This window comes from Falco biarmicus, chromosome 4, assembly GCF_023638135.1.
Source record: "Falco biarmicus isolate bFalBia1 chromosome 4, bFalBia1.pri, whole genome shotgun sequence".
Classification (NCBI taxonomy): Eukaryota; Metazoa; Chordata; class Aves; order Falconiformes; family Falconidae; genus Falco; species Falco biarmicus.
In genome coordinates this window covers 98,789,877-98,809,608 of record NC_079291.1, presented here as the reverse complement: position 1 = coordinate 98,809,608, position 19,732 = coordinate 98,789,877, and the positions used below count along the sequence as shown (strand labels likewise).

The following is a 19,732-nucleotide window of genomic DNA, read 5'->3' as shown; positions in this document are numbered from 1 at the left end:
GATTAATTGAACAAGCAATGAAGTCATTGATACAAGACGACTTTGAACAGTTTTAGAGCTGCAGAAGCAATGAAAGTCAAATGCAAACAGAAGTACTTGCAGAACAAGGGTAATACATTTATCCTGAGTAGGGGGAAAGATAATACCTATCTTCTTTCAGACCAAGTGGCTAATCTAACTGGCAACATAATTTTAAACTAGGACTGTGTATTTTGTTATCAGTTCTATAATAAATGCATGAATCCTTTTTCACATCTGGAAGCAGGACACCCTGTTCATGAGTACCTTTTTTTTGGTTATCTGTTTCCTAAATTACCACCCATGCTGTGTTGGTACTCTAGTGAGAGTGATGACTGGAAGAGTTATTAAAAAGTGGTTACTTTCAAATACAAGTTAATCTCCTTCCAGAGTTACGGAATTTAACATACCCTAATAATTAAGAATGTTTCTTTATTTCACTCCTGCTTCACAAAAAATTCAAGGAGCAAGCCTCATGCTATTAATCATCAGAATTTTAAAAATTGTCTCCAGCTAGATCTGTTCAATGAAGTTTACCTTCAGTCTCTATCAGAAATCTTCAAATACTGTCACAGAATTACATGACAGAATTAGCATCTATGTCCTGCTTCTAATTTTAAAAGGTTGGTTGAAGTTTTGCAAGATTAACCAAGATTCATATTTTTATTGTTCTGTATCTGAAGACATGCTGCATCTTTAGATTAACATGAATAATTTATCATATCTGTCAAAGCTAAAATGATGACTAATTATGATAGCCTGTGATTCACAAATTCAAACTATTACGGTGTCAATGAATAAATTAGCTATGCATGTAAAATCTACTATGTTCTGCTTATTAAAAATTGGAAAGTAATAAGCCTGTATTTACAGAAACAACTGTTTGAAAAAGGAAATATGGTACAACAATCTATATTCTCTGCTGTTCGCAAGCCTTGCAATAAAATTTCTTATCAACAAGTACAACTACTTTAGGAGCGTGGACATTTTAAGCCCTCTCCTCCTGCAGATTCCTCTATACATAACTAGTTAAAATTTGACAGAAAACTTCTTAAACCTTATCAGGTATGTTCCAGAGTGTGAAACTCCACAGAGTTCCCATTTATTCAATAAATCAAGAGCATCTCTTTGTGTTATAAACCCACTAAGCTTCCATGTATGATCAAACACATCACTCCTCACAGAGTAAAAATAAGCCACAACTGTGGTTTCAGGCCATGCTAATTCTGAGATGTCTTTCCAAAGAGAGTTAGGAAAAAGCTAAACTTTCAAAAGCTAATACCTGCGAACTGTGTTTGATTATTGCCAAGCTTTCTGAAATTCTTCTCCCTAGCAAAAAAACCCACAGGTGAACAAAAAGCAAGCATCTGCCTTAACTCTGATGAATTTCAACAAGTAAAAAAACCCAAACCTAAACTAGATTTAAAATACAAAGTCCTAATTTTAAAATACAAAGTCCTGACACAGGCAGGACTAGTCCCATGCATCAGTGCAGTCTGAGGGCTGACTGGCTGGAAAGCAGCTTTGTACCAAATGACCCAAGTATCCTGGAGGAAGACAAGTTGACCATGAGCCAGCTAAACTTCTTTGCAGCAACGGTAGCTGAGAGCATCCTGGGCTGCATTACAAAGAGCATTGCCAGCAGGTCCGGGGAGGTGGTCCTTCCTCTCTACTCAGCCCTGGTAAGACCACAGCCGGAGTGCTGCATCCAGCGCTCAGCTCTGAGATATGAGACATGGACACACCGGTCCAAGTCCAGTGTAGGATAATGAAGGTTATCAAGAGATTAGAGCACCTAACTTAGGAAGAGCAGCTGCGATTCTTTAGCCTTGAGAAGGTTCAAGGGAGAATCTCGCCAATGTGTATAACTACCTCATCAGAGGGAATGAAGATGACTGAGCCAGACTTCCCCCAGCAGTATCTAAGAATAGATAAGAGGCAATGAGCACAAATTGAAATACCTTAAATACAAGAGATTTTGCTTAAACATATGATTTTTTTTTTCCTGTGTGATTGAACACTGAACAGGTTGCCCAGACAGACTGTACAGTATCCATCCTTGCAGAGATCTAAACCCAACAGGACAGAGCCCTGGGTAAGCTGCTCTAGCTGAGTCTGCTTTGAGCAGGTGGGTTGGACTAGACCATCTCTGTAGGTCCTTCCCAACCTCAGCTATGATCTGATTCTGTGAATGGTTGCAGTTTGTCCTTACATTTCTCCTGCCAGCACATGGTTGCAAGAAAAATGGAAGAGAGAAAACCCTTAGTATTTTCATGAAGCTACTAATAATGGGATAAAACTGTGGGAATAACTCCACTGACTAATGAAAGCACGTTAGATATGAAGCCAAATAATTGTAATTTGATTAAAACAAATTTATTTTACAGGACTATTTATTCCAATAGTCCTAAAGAGGAATAAGTATCAGAAGCCATCAGGTGAGTTTATCTTCCCTGCCAAAGTGGGATAAATTTTTTACAGCTACTTACCAGCTGGACAGTTTTTATTCTTTGGTACTGTTGGCAAATTTCACTTATACATTCTTCCAATTTGCCACTCAGAATGAAGCACTACTATAATGGGAATTGATCTCTACCCCGTATATTTTTATTAGCATCTGGACAAGATCTCTTTCCTTTCATTGTAAGACCGTTCTGCATCCAAACTATTTATACCAAAGATCACACTTGTAACAAGCACTGAGTAATATTACATTTTGGGTTTAAAAAAGTTTTTTCTTGGAACTTGAAATACAGTAATATTTTATTTCTACCCAACAGTAAGCCAGAAAATTAAAGATAAGACTCAACTGATAGATTTGCAAAGAATGCAGACAGATAACCTCTTTATGACAGAAAGGAAGATCTAAGAGTTTTGGATGGTGTTTGTAATCACTCCTAATTCCATTTCTTCGCAAATAACAGGAGCAGAAATAAATGACAAAATCCTGCGAAGTGACAATAGAACAGAAAAAACATCTGGCTATCTACTGAACTAACTCTGCAGATGCAGCCATCTAAAAGACCCGATTCATAATTGCATATACGAAAACAAAAACATTCTCTGTCCATGTTTCAAGTGAAATGGCGATTATGTATAAGGAAAGATGAACAAATACTGAAATAACATGGCTCAAGTGAATTATCTGCCACAAGATGTGACAAATAACTTACTGAAAAAAGCTGAGTATTTATAGTTCATACTATAGGACATAACTTTTAATTAATCATCTCATATTTTAAAGTGAAAACCATACTACTACATGTTTTTTTGAGGGCAGGCAACAGTTTTTTACCCTCGCTTTCCTGTGATGATGACTTCATTGAAACAAGTAAGGTTACAAAGTAGTCCATCTCTGACAAAATAATTGACTACAGCACATATTTTAAGATTAGTCTCTACCAGAAAAATGATTCCTTATTAATATTTCTAAAATGTTGTGTGCTCCCCTCAGAGTATAACAAGCGCTGATGCCTTCTGGAGCTGGTGAAGCCTAGTGGCAAGTCAAGCTAATCCGACTATGAACAGTGGGATACTTACTGAGCAAATTGTTAAGTTCTTTGCCAGCTGAGCTTTAAAAAAAGGTTGAAACATCATGAAAAATAAGAGAGACATACTTAACATTTAAGGGAATGAGCAACCATGCTGTGATCCTCAGCACATTCATGCTAGGAAGACACTTTGTAAGGCAAAGTAATTCTAGGAAGTGGCAACAAAGTAGAGTCCCATGGCACGTTAAAATCCGGCATCAAATTCTGGGCTATGGAAGGAGGACACTCTGTGACTGAGAAGCAGCTATCACTGACAGTATGTTTGCTGTACAGGTTTTCATGTCACAAAGGTGAGGACATCTCATATGATATCTCAAACCTTCAACATTACCAAGTATGCCACGTGATTTATAGCTGTTCACCATCCAAAGATTTAAACAAGTAGTTTGAAGCACCATGAGTCCAGTGATCACTGAGACAGCATGACTTAAGAGCTGCACCAAGGGATCAGGAAGTACCATATCTGGTTCTGCCACTAACCTTGTTGGATCACTTCACATATTAGTTTGAACACATTTTGTTGTTACTATCCCGTCTTGTCTGGATGCCCAAATACAAAACTGGGAAACTTCTTTCACCAAAAGCACTACCTCCCTAAATTGGCCTCTATTCAGCAATAGGATAAACCATCAAATATTAAATCTGTACTGCCAGCACACGCTAGCCTACATTATCAGTGAAAGCCTACTTGATCAACCACCAGATTTTAAGATTTACTGTAACTTCTATTTTTATCACTTCATTTATTTAAAAGTATCATATGAGTTCGTTAACTCTTTATAATAATATTTATAAATATATTTATAAAATATTTTCGAAGTAAACTGATAAATTACTCCCATAACTTATATGACAGAACTGGGGAGAAAAGGCTGAGCAACCTACAGGGACTCATACAAGACCACAAAATATTTCAGTGCATAACCAGAAGTAAAGCTTCTGTTCCTTGTTTGTGCCTCAGACCACTACTTTATTTTTCTGGAGGCTATGGTACAACGTGAAGGTCTATTTTCTCACATCAACAGCTCTACTTATTTGCCATAAAACTCATCATAATGTGATGTACTAATTTCAAGTGACAGGTACCTAACACTGAAAATAAACATACCAGAAATAAAAGTATGACAATGACTGGCATTATAGTAATTTATGAATGAACGTTCACGTGCTTGCCAAAATGCCAAGCAGAAGTGCTAGCACTTGCACATGTCCATATGTTGGGAATTAAACCAAGAATGCCAACACAAGCCAGTTGCTGTTTTCTTTTACACACCAATACTTTTTCAAAGACTGAGCTACTTTTGCTTTCTCAGAAAGGGAGCAAAATCAGTAATACTGAAGATTTAACAACTGGCTACTACATTTACAACAGACAGCTATATTCAGCAGTACTAATAGCTTTGCTATTTGCTGCAGAAAGTTTGCATAAATTACATGCTCTTTACCTTAGTCATGATTTTATTATGCTTCACCAAGTTTTTCATCCAACATCTATTTTACAGGTTTTTAGGCAGATCAATAAATTGTTTGTTAATGGGGCAATACTCATCTAGTCATGCCACCTAACAAAGTATCCAAAAATTCTACTTAAATTTCTTCCAAAGAAAAGGCAAACCAGCCAATTTAAACAGGTTGCACATTAGGTATTTATGACAGAATCCCACATGACTGTTTGATAGCAAGTTATCAGAAGGTTTAGCTCAGCTGATGCCAGCAATGATGAATGGCCTTGAAGAAATTATTTTTTGCTGATCAGATCAATCACTGAACAGAATGCTAAATAAAGGATTAGGCTCAAACTAAATTCATATTTCCATCTCTAAGCAGAATAGCAGAAGAAGAAATGTAACAAAACATCATGTGCAGCTACTCTAAAACTTGCCATGGTTTTTTACATAAAGTAAATTTGATGGCTTGGTATGCTATCAATTTGCACCTGAAGCTACTCAATGATTCAGTAGTAAGTAGTCAGATTATGTAAGAAACTTCTTCGAACATTCAACTCCAGGAAGCAACAGCACAATCAATATTCTGTCCACAAACAAGCAAGAGATTGTTTTCAAAATGTCTGAAATGAAAAGAACTGAATGGGAAACACATGAAACAAGGACTTGTCTCCATTATTTAATGGATTATCATGAGTCTGCTAGGATAAAATACACTGTCTATTCTGCAAGTCTTGAAGAAGTTTATTAGCACATCAACAAATTACAGTTGATTTCTAATACAGAACTTAGTACTAAGTTTATTTTTAAAGTTTTATTAACTTCTGCATACAGTTGCACTAAGCGGGGAATAAATGAGATTGCACTTTTTAGTCTTTAAGTAGCTCCAGTTACTTTGTATGCACTGATGAACTTACATAATTATCAGAATAAGCATGACGTGATTATAATAAGTAATTAAGTAACGAAACATTTACACTGAATTAAACTTTTCTTCTTTTGTAAAAAGTATACAGAAATGTTTTGAGTGAGATTACTTCACCCACATAGAAACTGAAATCACCGCACATGAGAGAAGGAGAGATAATTAGGATTTGTATCAGACTCTCTGATAATACAAATTTAGAATCACGAAAGCTGGCAAAAAAGAGAAAAATTAGGAAGTGAAAAGTAAATGTCATAACTATTTAAATATAGCAAATTTATATAGTAAATGTTTACATAAATTATATATAGCAAATACAAAATACATGTATTTAAATTTACAGAAGTACATAAGAATATTATAGAAGTAAACATATTGTTATAAGGACATAGTAATGGTGGAAAGGGGAAGTAGTGAGAAAAGATCAAGAAAACAAAGTCTAGATACAAGCTGGAAAGGGCAAAGAAAGGGGGGAAAGCAGGTAGAAAATTAGCACTCTCGGTTATCAAAAAAGCAATGAAAAAATAAATTCAGTTGAAGTGGAGAAGAGGTTTTTGTTAAGAGGTATAGATGAGTGGCAAGTACCACAAAGAATCATAATCAGTATGATGCTACAGAAAATCTGAATTCCTGCTCATCTCACGTAAGCATCTGCCATCTGTCCACAGATGAGAAGCAAACCTACGTACTTTGTTTCTGTTTACTGGATGACACACCCTGTTTGTTTTGGCCCTTTTTGTTACACCGCTTTAGAAGTAATGCATCAATTAATACCATAGGAGCAGAATGCGTTACCAGAACTACACTCAGAAAATTCAAAGAACAGGAGAGTCAGTGTGATTTGACACACAAAGCAGCTCTTTGTGTTGCAGGAAAAAAATAATGGGTAGCTTTAAAGTTGGGTACGCTTATGTCAGAGATATCTTAAGAAAAAAATATTCAAAATGCAGTAAGAAATACGAACTACCTTGAAAGGAAAAAAACCTGAAAAGGTATAAAGGCTGTGGTAGGAAGAAAAATTACAGAGAAAGGGAAGCTGCTTGAAAACCTGCAGTTTTCTGGTCTATTAAACAATTACCAGCTTTCCTGCCAACAGTTTCTCACTTTAAATTAGTGAAATGTTACTATTTTCTGCACCAAGATCTTAATGCATTGATCAAAGCTGTCTTTAAAACAAGTACTTTGAGCCCGCTGTTCTCTAATTTCCATGCTCTATGGAGAAACAAAAATATTCTCTAGGGAAGATCTCTGCTAAGTTAATTTATCCTTTGAAGATTTTCTCAATATTCAGATTCTAAAATTATGTTAGAAATTAAGCATGCCACAGAGGAAAGTATATTACCAACATGACATAGCTTATAAAAGCCCGCTAACTCAAACCACAGACTAAAATACCTGCATGGATTGTTATAAATCCACTGAGGAATTTTAATACATATGACTCAATTCACACTAGCACATCCTTTGTTAAAATAACAAAATATTCCAAGATGACTACTTACGTGAAGGCACAGAAGATAACAGAATTTCCCAGCAACATAAAATAGCACACCATCCTAATTGCATGAAATAGATTCTTTGCATTATAATGAACACTGTTTTCTCTACTACAGTATAGCTGGAATGGTATTTTCTCAGCATCTCATTTTGTCCTCTTTGACTTAAACCTATCAGAGCTGCCTCCCCTTACCCCAGACACAAGGGACTTCAATCAAAAAACCTCTGACACCTATGGGTACAGATGAATGCAAAGTTACAGAAAAACAAACAAAAACAAAATTCTGCATTGACTTGACTCAGCTGAATTGTGTATCATTCAACCCATCTTTTCTTGCAGGGTTTCTAATGGCATAACAGTTCTTTTGTTAGCCCAAATCTTAGGTGTTCTACTGGCTACAAAGCTCAGCAAATTGCGCTGGTTATAAACAGTTGGTGCAACTTGAGAGGAAACGTTGTCCAAAGACTGACAATTGCCAGAGTTTAAAACTCTATTAAATCATTCCACACAGAACCACTGAAAAAAGTCTGTTTCAGCTATACCTCTCTTCCCTTACAGTATGGCCATAATTATACCAACTGAGAACTCCAGTTCTAGTTTTAACCGTTTTTTTCCTCCCCCAGTTATTAGAAGACACATTTCTTTTTGCCCTTAATCAAAGGGCTCTGCAATAGTTATTTATAAATATCTTACGAATTTTCAGGAAACCCCCATGAGCCAGTATCTTCATACGTTTGATAAATTCTGTCTCATTTCTTCAGATTTTTCCTCTATCTTCACTCATGATTTTGAGTCTGTTCTGTCTTTAAAGGAATGTCAGTATTTAAAACATCCAAGAAATAATGATTGTATTAGCTTAATTACTTCTTATTGACTTGATAAGTCACTGTGCTGTAATGCAAAATCTGCCACCACAATTAATGGCTGCAATCGGGCATTCATTTTACATTAAGTATTCAAGGAAGTTTTATGCATCTTACAGTAACTCAGTGGAGAAGTCTCGTCCCAACGGCACAAAAATCTGAAGTGTCAGAAATTGCTGGATCAATCCCACTAGAAAACAGGAAAAAAAATAAACACGTGTGCTCTGCGTGTGCCAATGTACATTTCACCATCAAGTACTTAAATTTTGTACCATACAGCTATGCTCCTGCAACGTTATTTTCCACGGTTTGCAGAACATACGAACACAAGAAAACCCTGAAGAAAACCAATTCAAACTGCAATAAAAGTCCCATCTGTGGCTTCGGTGGAATTTTCATAAAAATAAAAGGACCTTTTTTTAACTTACAATTCTTGCATTCCAAGAGCACGTAAACATCAAATATCCCATACAAATTACAAAGTAATAATTTCCTATCAAGATTATCTTAGTCATATGAAACTTGTGCTCGTGTTTGTGACAATGTACACCTTATTAAATAGCTTCAAAACCCCCCTGGGTAAAAATGCAATTCAGATCATGACAATAATGCTCAGTGGAGGCTTCTGATTTTTAGAACAATAGCAGAGGAGCTTAACTGAGGGAACAAATACAACAAATCTTTTAGGATTCAAGTAGCTCCCTATCAAGGGAAAACAGATAGCACAAAGCTGTCTGAATTGAACCGCACGTTGTTTTCTTAGTTATTCCATCAGGTAGGGTACAGGTTGCTCTTCTTTGACTTAACAAGTCTCAACAGCAACATTAACTCCTCTTCTAAAGAACACCAGTTCAGAACTTTCTTCTTTTGTGGGTTAAATGACACTTAAAAAAATTCAAATTATATTTGTATATATAACATCTTCTATTTTGGAAGATAATTCAAAGATTACAATACAAAATTGTATAACTGACGTAAGTGAAATACTTGAGGTACATACACCTCAAGAGAGGAAGAACCAGAGGGAAACAGAATGGTAACAGATGGAAATTTGACTGTAATAGTGCAGCAGTAGCTAAAGTAAATTTAAAACCAAAATATTCTTAGCAGTGATAATCTACAACAGTAATTCTCAATCCTCATTTTAGGCTATAATTGTTTATTGTAACATTGGCAGTAAACAATAATGGATTTCTCAGAAAGATACATTAGACTAATATTTATTATAATGAAGATAACAGTAAGTTTCTTTTATAAAAATCAGATTATGCTTCAAGGCCCTATTGCATGACCAGACTGTGCAATCTCTTGTTTTGTGTTTGTTTGGAAAAACTGATTTGGAATTATATACCCTGCATGAAAACTATACCAGAAGATTCCTGTTTCATTTGACTAAAATCATCATCTCAATTTTTCTCCAAAAGCAAGCAGTTAATTCTAAACCAGCTCAATTCATTACTACAAGCCTTATAAGGTACAATACCCTACAGTGGAGTCGAAGGCATAAATTATGATCGCTGTAAATTCTGAGAAACAGACTGCTGTGGTATATTCTGGTGCAGGTAATAAGACAACCTAAGGAAACATGCCATTCTACCCAATTTTTACATTAATTACATTAATGTAGCTGAAATTTGAGTATAGCTTTCTTGTGCTGCTAGTGCTTGTTTGACACATAAAAGCAAAAATACTTTATAAAATGTAAAATGAGAAAGGGGACAGGAACTTATTTCATATTCTGTGATGCCAACAGAATTACTGGCTTTAGTAAGTGCCAAATAGGGTCAGAAGTTAATTTGCCACACATCAGCCTGTAGCAGGATCAGGTACAAAAGTGAACCTAGCAGCACTAGGACAATACGTACCAACAAGGATCTTCCCTTAAGCATTAAGTTTAATATGGCATTTCTACACCTTTTACTTATTTATAACTGACCTGCTAAAAAGTTTATGAAAAATCACTTCACTAATGCTGAATTACACCCAAAATAAGGGAGAATGATAGTATGAAACTGATCCAATAATCAGAACATCATAGACACTTAAGCCTGACACTTACAAGTTTGTCTAGTTTCCTTTGGTAGCTGCATTTTGTTGATTTGACTGCTTCCTTCAAGTATAAAAACAAAGCCTTTCACTTCTTTATCATATTCCTACAAAAAGCAAGAATAAACAAACATAAGCATCCTCATAGAATTTCCTTCCTCTCAACCAACCATGCTACTAACATGCAAAGCTACTTAAAAAAATTATGAATGACAGATGGCACTGTAAGTATGACAGTAGTTCAAATACAAATATAATAATATAATCCTTAGAAATGTCCTTTACTTGCATGTTTTATGAACAAATAATGCTGACAAACAGGAGTCATGATCCAGTGGGCCCAACTCAATCCATTAGTTATCAGAATAGAAAAATTACTTTCTAAATATTTAAACTATAAAATTACACTGTGACCAACCTAGTCTGCAAGCAGGCATAAAGAACTAATTTAACTAGTCATTTAGTTTGTCATAATGACAGAACTGCAAGTGACAGCTCCACTGTCAGGTCAAAGCCCTCATTACCTTCCAATTTTAAGCTTCATTCACACTTTTCTGTGTTACGCTCTAGGTTTTAGAAGTTTCTTTAAAAACTTACTTTCCATATAGCTGATGGTTTGCCCAAGAATTTCCATTTTGCTCCTGGGTTCTTGCCTTGAGCACTGAATATTTCAACAAATGGACCACCCTGTGACGAAATGGTTTAAGGATACGTCATCCAACCAAACGCTCAGCAATGAATCGTCAATGGTCAAGATGAATACATAACAACAATCCCTCCCTACATCACACTGTTACCACAGTCAGTATTACTAATCAGTTAGCAGAATATTAAAACCAGCTTCTAGACTGCTAGAATATAGCAATCCATAGTCAGTATCTGGCTTTACTAGAGGATCAGAACATAACTGAAGGAATATAATGGAATATTTTAAATTGTTTTATTTATAATGTAATTCTCTAAAAAGCAAGATTATTGCAAAAATTCTAAAAACATGCAGGAAATTAGTAAATTATATTTGGATATGGTTTATTTCTACAGCTCACCAAATGAAGTGTTTTAAAACATACTGCTAAAAAAATAAAAGCTGTCACAGATTAGCTGTTTTGTCTGATTTCCTATGGAAATGAAGATTACACAGTCTGTCTATATATGTGAATATGTTCGGCTTTGTCTACATATGCAAGCATGTCAAAGACATTTCCCAGTAATTCTTCTACTAGTTACCAAATTCCAGCCTGATTTGACCAAACAGTCTGAGAAACTAATAAAAAATTACTATCTTTTCTGGAGCGAATTAAGCAGCCTTACAGTAGAACTGATCCTACTAGTATCACCATAAAAAGGTAAGGGTTTCACTCATGCTGCAGCCTTCATGAGGCATCAGAGAATACTGGAAAAAGATTATAAATGCCCCTGCCAGGTGAAAACTCCTTACACAGAGCATGTGTCCTATTAGACATGCAAGAATCTAACCATAGGTTCTTGGGCAGGTAGGCTTTATCACCTCTGCTTAGGGAATGACTTCAATATTTTTCCCGTTTGATGTCACCAAAACCATGACATCTAATGTACTCAGTCTATAGTTTGATATGCATTTTTTCAGCAGCATGGTTGACCTAATCAATTATTACAACTCTGCTGCTCCCTTCTTATTCCTAGTTGCCTGCACTCCCCAATTTTCTTTATGTTCAGCTGCCCAAACAATTGTACAGAAGTCAGAATGAGCATGAGGGGAAAGCAAGTCTTGCCAGCAAAATAAATGCTGTTCAAATTATGCTTTCAGAGAACTCTGCCTACCCACATCTGGCAGCTTCCAGTCACATGGCTAACCCCAGCAACTGGATTTACTAAGTTCTAAGGAGATTCAAAATGGCATTCCATAAACCACACAAAATAGTTTTTAAATTTATAATGGATCAAGAAATTCAAAATATGGCATACTATAAATTTTAAAGTTATCTGACCTATTTAAGGATGACAGGATCAAGCTCTCAAAAAGTTAAAAAATATTAACTGACAAGTTGTATGTGCTTATAGAAAATTTAGCAAATAAGTGGCTTTTCCTCCCATATTTACAAACACATTTTGTTGATACTGCAGCCCTTAATCAGGCCATGATTTGAGTTTAAAACTAACTGAACAGGATACAGAAAACTACCGTGCTGATGATGACATGATAAAGCGCTGAACACCAACATGAGAAGCTGACACAAGTTACTCAGTGCTGTGGAGGATGATGCATCTCATGGGTGGCGAAGGGGGAGTGTTAAGCAAGAAACTGTCAAACTCCACAATCAGTTGGAGGAGAGCATGGGGCATCTTTTGGGGAGCACAACCCTGCAAAGCCAACAGCAGCTGGGCAACGGTATCAGAAATGCCATATAAAGCTGAGATAGCCTAGGTAACAGCATCAGAAATACCAATTTTGGGTACACATCTGGGACCAGTAAGTAATTAGGGGTGGGCTGCTCTCTCAGGACGGGACTGGCACAGAGAAAGTAAGGCAGTATGGTGGAAAGGAAGGCCAGGAAACAGTAACAGGGAGAATAAGGTTTGCAAATGATGTGACTAGTGTTGTCACAAAAGGAAAAAAAACAATCTCCTTTTTCTGACAATACTGTAAGAGTTGGGCCTGCTTACATGACCAGGTGGGAGCAGATGGTGTGCCTTCCCTGGTCTGCAAGGGTAGAGACAGACAAAAAGTCACTGGTAACACCACAGTGGTGTCTGTTCTAGACCTGACAGCATCAGCAGCTACCCACTGTTTCATAACATTTCTATAAAATACTGAATATGAAACATCCCAAAACATTTCTGTATCTGGACTTTTTGCCCCCCAGAATAAGCCATTTTAATTGAGTTCTCTCAGATGTGAAATGAAAGAGGGTAAAAAACAATAGAACTATTTCTGTTTTACCTGATACTGATTTTTGAACATTTTCCAGCTTTCACAGGCAAAAAATAATTTCAGCTTCTCAATCAGTAAAGACACAAACTACACTGAAAAAAACCAACAAAAAATTGTAGGATTTAGCATGAAAAAAATCTTACAATGAAACTCCAACCATTTTTTAAAAGATAGAATAGTATTATGAAATACTTTTCACAAGTACAGAATGTATATCAACTACATCAGGGTGCTACCAGAAAGGAATTAAGATCAAAAAATATTAATATTGACACTGTCTTGGAAAACGTTCTCTTCATGCATCAAGTACCCAGGACTGCCTTTCCTTACATTACAAGTAAAACTAGTAATTTTATGTCAGCCCTTATTTCTAAGAATGACTGCTTTCTCATGCTTTAAAAACCCTTGGAAACCATTTTAAATACACTTAAAAAATATTCTTTGTTATCAAGCGCCCACTGGAAAACATTAGACTCCATTAAAGAGAAGCTTAACATTTAATACAGAAAGAAACATATGGGACAGCTGCAATAGAAACCACTCCATCTAGAGACATTTGGCAGAGACATCTGAGAGATATCTTCTTTCACATTCAGCATTCTTCTTTGAGAAGAATTAGTAAGAGTCAAACCAAGCCTTCAGTTGTTTGAGGGCTGGTAAAGTCAATGTGAATTAAGAGATGTCTGCAGTTGGAGAATCTGTAACAGTACAAAGTGAAAGGACTGATACTGTAAGCCTCCCACATCCCTCTTTGATCATGCTGAGTGTCTGCGGTTTCACCTGGAGTCAACAGAAAGTGAAGGGACCCTGAACATAAAAGGCAGGTGTCAATCACCAAAGACAGATAGAACCAGTCACAAGAGACAACACACACCTTCACTGTGAAAACTGAAAGTGCTTGTAAACACAGAAAAATCCTTTCACAAGACTGTCTCATTTGATATACTTTGTTTACATTCACTGCTTCAGTTCAGGCACAGATCACTTAAAGAATTAAATTATTTTTAATTACTGGGTTTTTTTTTTGAGCCTGAAACCATTTTCTTAACAGATAAAACCCAATTTGCTCACCAGAATATAAGTACAGCTTTTCATAAAGAACAGTTTAGCTCTCAGTCAGGTGACAAAAGTTCAAATTCTTTTTATAAAAAGATATATAACTGCAAATGAACTAGAAATTCAGTGACAATATGCATGAGTTCATAAAGAATGTATGCATTTAAAGGATTAGAGCAGCATTTTATTTTAAAAGGCATGTAACAATTCATTTCAGATGAAGTCTGTTGATGTCTAACCAATCGTTTTGATCAGCAACAAATTTTAACTCTTGAAGTTGCCTGTAAATAAAATAAAAACGGCCAAAAAAAATCAGATATTACATATTTATCCCATGCTGTTGCCAGAAACATTAGTTCATTTTAAACTTTGATTATAAGGAAAACGACATTTAGAAACCATAGCATTTTTAACGAGCCTATCAAAACCTGTAATTAGTTTTTGATCATATTACTTTAATACTGCCACTGCATACCTAACACCAGTTGCATTATTCTGCATTTTAGACAAATTTCCCACTTGTTCACGTTCACTCTTTTTTTTAAGAATGACTACATTAATTGCTATATTGAACTATTCTGAATTACAAATTAGACATTTTAGAAATGCCTTTTAAAGAATGCACTCCTAAAGCAAGTGTGTAACTTCTTCCTTCTGTGTATATTCACTTTACATATACAGCAATAATTTTGGAAATCCCTGTTCACTCACTTTGTCTGCAGCCCTATCTTTGCTATTATCTACAGCCTTTAAACAAGCCAGAACTACTCAAAATTGCATGATCCATGTCTCAGTGCGAAATAGTAGCACCATGGAACTAATCTCAGAGTGACCTACTGATCTGACCGCCTTTGCCAGAGCTAAATGTGAAGGACAGGCAGTGAGAGGCAGAAGTCATGCCCTGCTACAGTACATATTTACAATGAGTGTACTACCATAACTCACAGGGTGATACACTTGTCCTTCTGGGACTAAGGATTTCAGTATCCCCCAGTTTTACTTTATTATTAATTTTCAGTGAAGGAGGTGCAAAGGAAGACACTGCTTTTGCCTTGGTGCAAAGCCCTTTCACTTTTACTTATAAATCAGTTCTTCATCTGCCAAGCATCAGGCACCTAACACAACCCTCACATACCTTGCAGTTCTGTTATGCCTTATTACATCTCAGGGAAAAATATTAAGACTAAATAAATGTCATGGATCCTGACGAGTCACTGCGTAAAAAGTATGAAGTTCTGACATTGAAAAAAAAATAATTAATGTCCTTCAGAAACTACTACTAGTACTCTGGTCAGAAGACTTCTGCTGACTATAATCATACTATATGTTTTGGGACAAACATTTAGTGTGTAGTATGTAGAAGCCAAGTCTCATCTTCATCACCATATCATCCTTCCAGTTGGAAAGGCTAACAGCTACTTAGCAAGCTGGACAGCTACAGTATTTGCACACATAAGACATTGAAAGTAATAATTTGTTTTCTTCACTGTTTTCTCATAAAGTATACCTGGCTTTCATAAGAGCCAGTCCACTAATGGCAAATCACACAGGGTTTTGAAGGAAGATGCAAACAGCTGCATACAGCGTGAGTAGAAGCCATCTTGATATATTAACTTGGGTTCAATACTATGCTAATACACTTTGCTTCTCAGCAGTGATTATTAGCTTTGGCTTGACATCACTAATCCATCTCCATGCTGTGTTGTATGGAAATAGTTACCAGTTGGCTCCAAACACAGAAAGAACCCATATGCTCTGGTAAACCACCACAAAGACACATCTATATCACACAAAAACCTTCTCTTACTATTTAAGTCAAATTTAAGTGGAGGAAGCATGTGTCTGAACTGAAAAGTTCTCATTCAGATGCTATGCTTAAGATAGAAGAGATGATCACATAATTACTTTCATAATGGATCACAGGAAGGGTAGATATGAAGATATAACATCTGGGAAATATGTGGTATTACACAAATACAAAAACTGGAATGATGAACACTTACTGAAGGACTGGAGCTTTTGTAACATCACTAGAAATCTTCAAATTATCAAACAAAGTTCACTCTTACAATATGGCTTACAATTTGTCAGTAATGCAGTTTTTTTATAGTAACATACACATGGGCAAGCTAGGTTATTTACTAATTCACAGAACATAATTTTATACAGACTCAGAGAACTGATGACCCTTATTAACTATCAAATTCATAACAAGATGGTTCTTCCTAACATCAATGAAAGGTAAGCTAGACCCAAAGTTTGTAAGCATTTGTGTCAGGACAACTCATTCATACTAGAGAGTTGATTACTGTAAACACATCAGCGAAATAGTTTGTTTTTCATAAAGACAAAAAATACTCCAAGTATACTATAATACATTTTTGCTCACGTTGCTTACATGTAACTTCTCAATTTCCATTAAGTTACTACAAATGAAGACTAGAAATTACCTTTGCTATTAAGATTGATAGCTACCAAAACCATTACATGAATGACATGTTTTTCATGTAATTCCTGAGATATATCATTATGTATCAGGTATTACTGTCTCTAGTTATAGTAACCTGTGCTTAAAAACAAGAGAATGGTCTGGAAAATTGATAGTTGCGTTGAATTTTAGATAGGTACTTTTCCCCTTTTCATCCATCTCCCTCCTAGCCTCTCCAGAAATCCTAAAAATCAACAGTGCTTAAAATCCAGAGGGTCTGTTTTAGAAGAATCAACAGCACTTTGAAATATAAGTCCTCATTTTTTTTGCATATTTTTCAAACAAATAGATATCTTACGACATTTTTATAGAATGCCATAAAGTAGCACTTCTCTCATTTTTCAGTCACAGATCAAACTTATTTTTTTATTGCCCTGAACTGTGTACTTTAGTACATCTGTCCAACTGGAAATACAGGTTTAAAGTGTCAGCCAATGACAAAGCATCAAGAATGTAGTTTATAAAATTAAGCAACAATGAAAGATATTTATCTTTGGAAGAACAGATTCCTATCAGGATTTACCTTGTGAGGTCTTGATTTGTGCACTGACTTTGAGTGTTAGTTTCACAGTGTTTCCTACACCAAAAATAAAACAGCAGCAGTCCAAAGGGCTCTCTAATCCTTCCATTCACACAAACCACCGAGTACTCTCCAAAAATATTTCCATACTATGACATCTTATGTTTATTTTTTCTTCAAACTAGAATGTTGCACATTCAAGTATGTCAATAACATTTTGCATTTATGTAGCCCCATGTTGGAAACAATTGGCCCCTTGTAAGTTACAAGGGAAAGAGTATTTCACAAACAGACCTTCACGCATCTTTTAAATTACTCAGTATTAAGCCTTGTTCTAACTCCAAGGGAGACAGGGATGGACAGACTCTGAGTCCTGAAAACCTTTGTATTCATGGTTAGCCCCCAGACTTAGAAATGCATTTATGCAAGTATACAAAGACATTTTTCTGATCAACACCCCAGTGTTGAAAAAGCTGTGTTTATTTAAGATTTTCTATTCCAGAGTTGAAAGTGTGAAGCAAAGTAAGTGAATTTGCACCTACAGCTAATCTGTATTGAAAAATTACACAAATACGCTGGTTTTGGCAGGGAACATAGGATTAGACCCAAGACTGTGAATCCATATAACTCACCATCACAGGCCCAAAGCCAGTGCTGATTTATGGCAGGCTGGGGCATACCAGAGAAAGCAGTTAATCACTGATGAAGGGTTTTAGTATCTTCCAGACAAATGAATTCCACATATTGAATATTTAAAGCTGGGTTTGTAACACTGCTATATATTTTCTCAAAATACAAGTTAACATAATAAATGGGTAGAGAGACCATTAATAAACTACACTACCAAGGCTACCGGTGTTCCTATGTGAAAAGCAGCAGAGCCTGCCTTTACACACAAGACAATTTAAAAAAAAAAAAGTTTTTCACTTTTATAAAAGTTCGACAGTGAAACGCTTTGACAGAAGCCCCACGATGCAAGCACCGGCATGCCGCAGGCTCGCTCCCCCGCACCACCACAGCAGCAACGCCGCGTCCCCTTGCGCCGCACCGGCCACCCCGCCCCTCCGAGGCCGGCCGGGCCGCCGGGGCTCGCCCGCTCCGCCACGGCCCCTCCGCTCGCCACAGATGAGGGCGGCTCAGCCCGGGGAGCTTGGGCCCCCGCCGCGTCTCACCTGGGCGAGGGTGGCTGGGGACCAGGCCGCACCTACGCAGAGGGCGGGCCCAGGCTCCCCTAGAGGCGAGAGAGAGATGGAGGCGGGAACCGGTTAAAATGGCGGCGGGCGGGGCGTGGCTGGATCGATCCATCGCGGGGGGGGGGGGAGGGGGGGGAGGGGGCGTGTAGCTGCGCCCTCCTCCGTCACTTTGGGTTTCATGGTCCGCGACTGTTCAGGGGGTGAGGGGAGCGGTGGCCTGCTGGCGGTGGCTGGTTGCCCGCGGGCCTCCCCGGCCCGCACTATGTGACTGAAACCTGGCTAAGGCGGTTATGCTGGCCCCCTCACAGGTTGTGCTGGCCCTCTCAGGCTGGTCCCCACACAGGCTGTGCTGGCCCCCTCAGGCTGGCCCTTGGGGCACACACACAGTTCGTGGCCCTGTGAAATGGCGCTGCGTCACCCAGGGCCTGTGGAGGTGTCTCAAGTGCAAATGTTGCTGAGAACTCAACTCCTGAACCACGTTTGTCATTTCCTCCTTAAGGCATCCATTGTGTAAAGCGTTACGGTTTTCTTTTTTCAGAAGGATGTAGGAAGCTATGAGCCAGAGCAGCCATGTCAAAATACTCATTTTTTAAGGAATTAGAGTGGACTTGTACGTCTGGCTTTTTTCTGTGAGGGAAGGAAATGAGAAGGACAGCTCCATTAGTTTAATATCACTGTCAAGAACAACCAAACCCCTCCTGATGGCTTCAAAAACCTCTGGGAATAAGGTCATACAGAACCAGTTTGATCCTGGTTTTTATAACAAGATACCAGCCGAAAAAGATCTTTCCTTGAGGTGACTGTTTTTTTGAACACACAATTTCTTTGTGAAACTTCGTAGCCTTTTCACAAAAAAGTAATAGAATACGGTTTTCTTCCTTAAAGTAACTCTACATGTTTATACAAAGAACAATTATTGAGAACCCTGTAACCCATTACAACATAATAAAATACTTGAAGTGACAGTGCTGGGCCATTGATGGGGCTTCCATGTCTTGGCCCACCATTACTCTGTTCATCTTCCTTGCTTTCGCTCCTGAAAGGTACTGTTTGCCAAGGAAAGGAATGAGTTAAATCAATTATAAGATGTATTTAGCTTTCTGATTTTACCTTGGGATTTTCAAAGAAATCACATCCGGTGTACTTTTATCATACACTGGATTACACTGATTAGAGTTCTTGGGTGCTGGAGATAAGGAAAACAATAATACTAAAACT

The 19,732-nt window shown here is 37.1% G+C and overlaps 1 protein-coding gene across 2 annotated transcripts in view; it reads right to left on the bottom strand.

Moving 5' to 3' along the window:
- Positions 1–18,583, bottom strand: part of CFAP20DC (CFAP20 domain containing) — an 84,224-nt gene extending 65,641 nt beyond the window's left edge. For both annotated transcript variants that reach the window (XM_056338295.1, XM_056338296.1), the window contains exons 1-5: positions 18,494–18,583; positions 13,267–13,349; positions 10,944–11,033; positions 10,360–10,453; positions 8,418–8,490 (exon numbers count right to left, since the gene is read on the bottom strand). In XM_056338295.1, coding sequence (XP_056194270.1) covers positions 8,418–8,490; positions 10,360–10,453; positions 10,944–11,033; positions 13,267–13,287 — 278 coding nt within the window. In that variant the 5' untranslated portion in view covers positions 13,288–13,349; positions 18,494–18,583. The remainder of the gene's footprint in view (positions 1–8,417; positions 8,491–10,359; positions 10,454–10,943; positions 11,034–13,266; positions 13,350–18,493) is intronic.
- Positions 18,584–19,732: the final 1,149 nt, after the last annotated feature.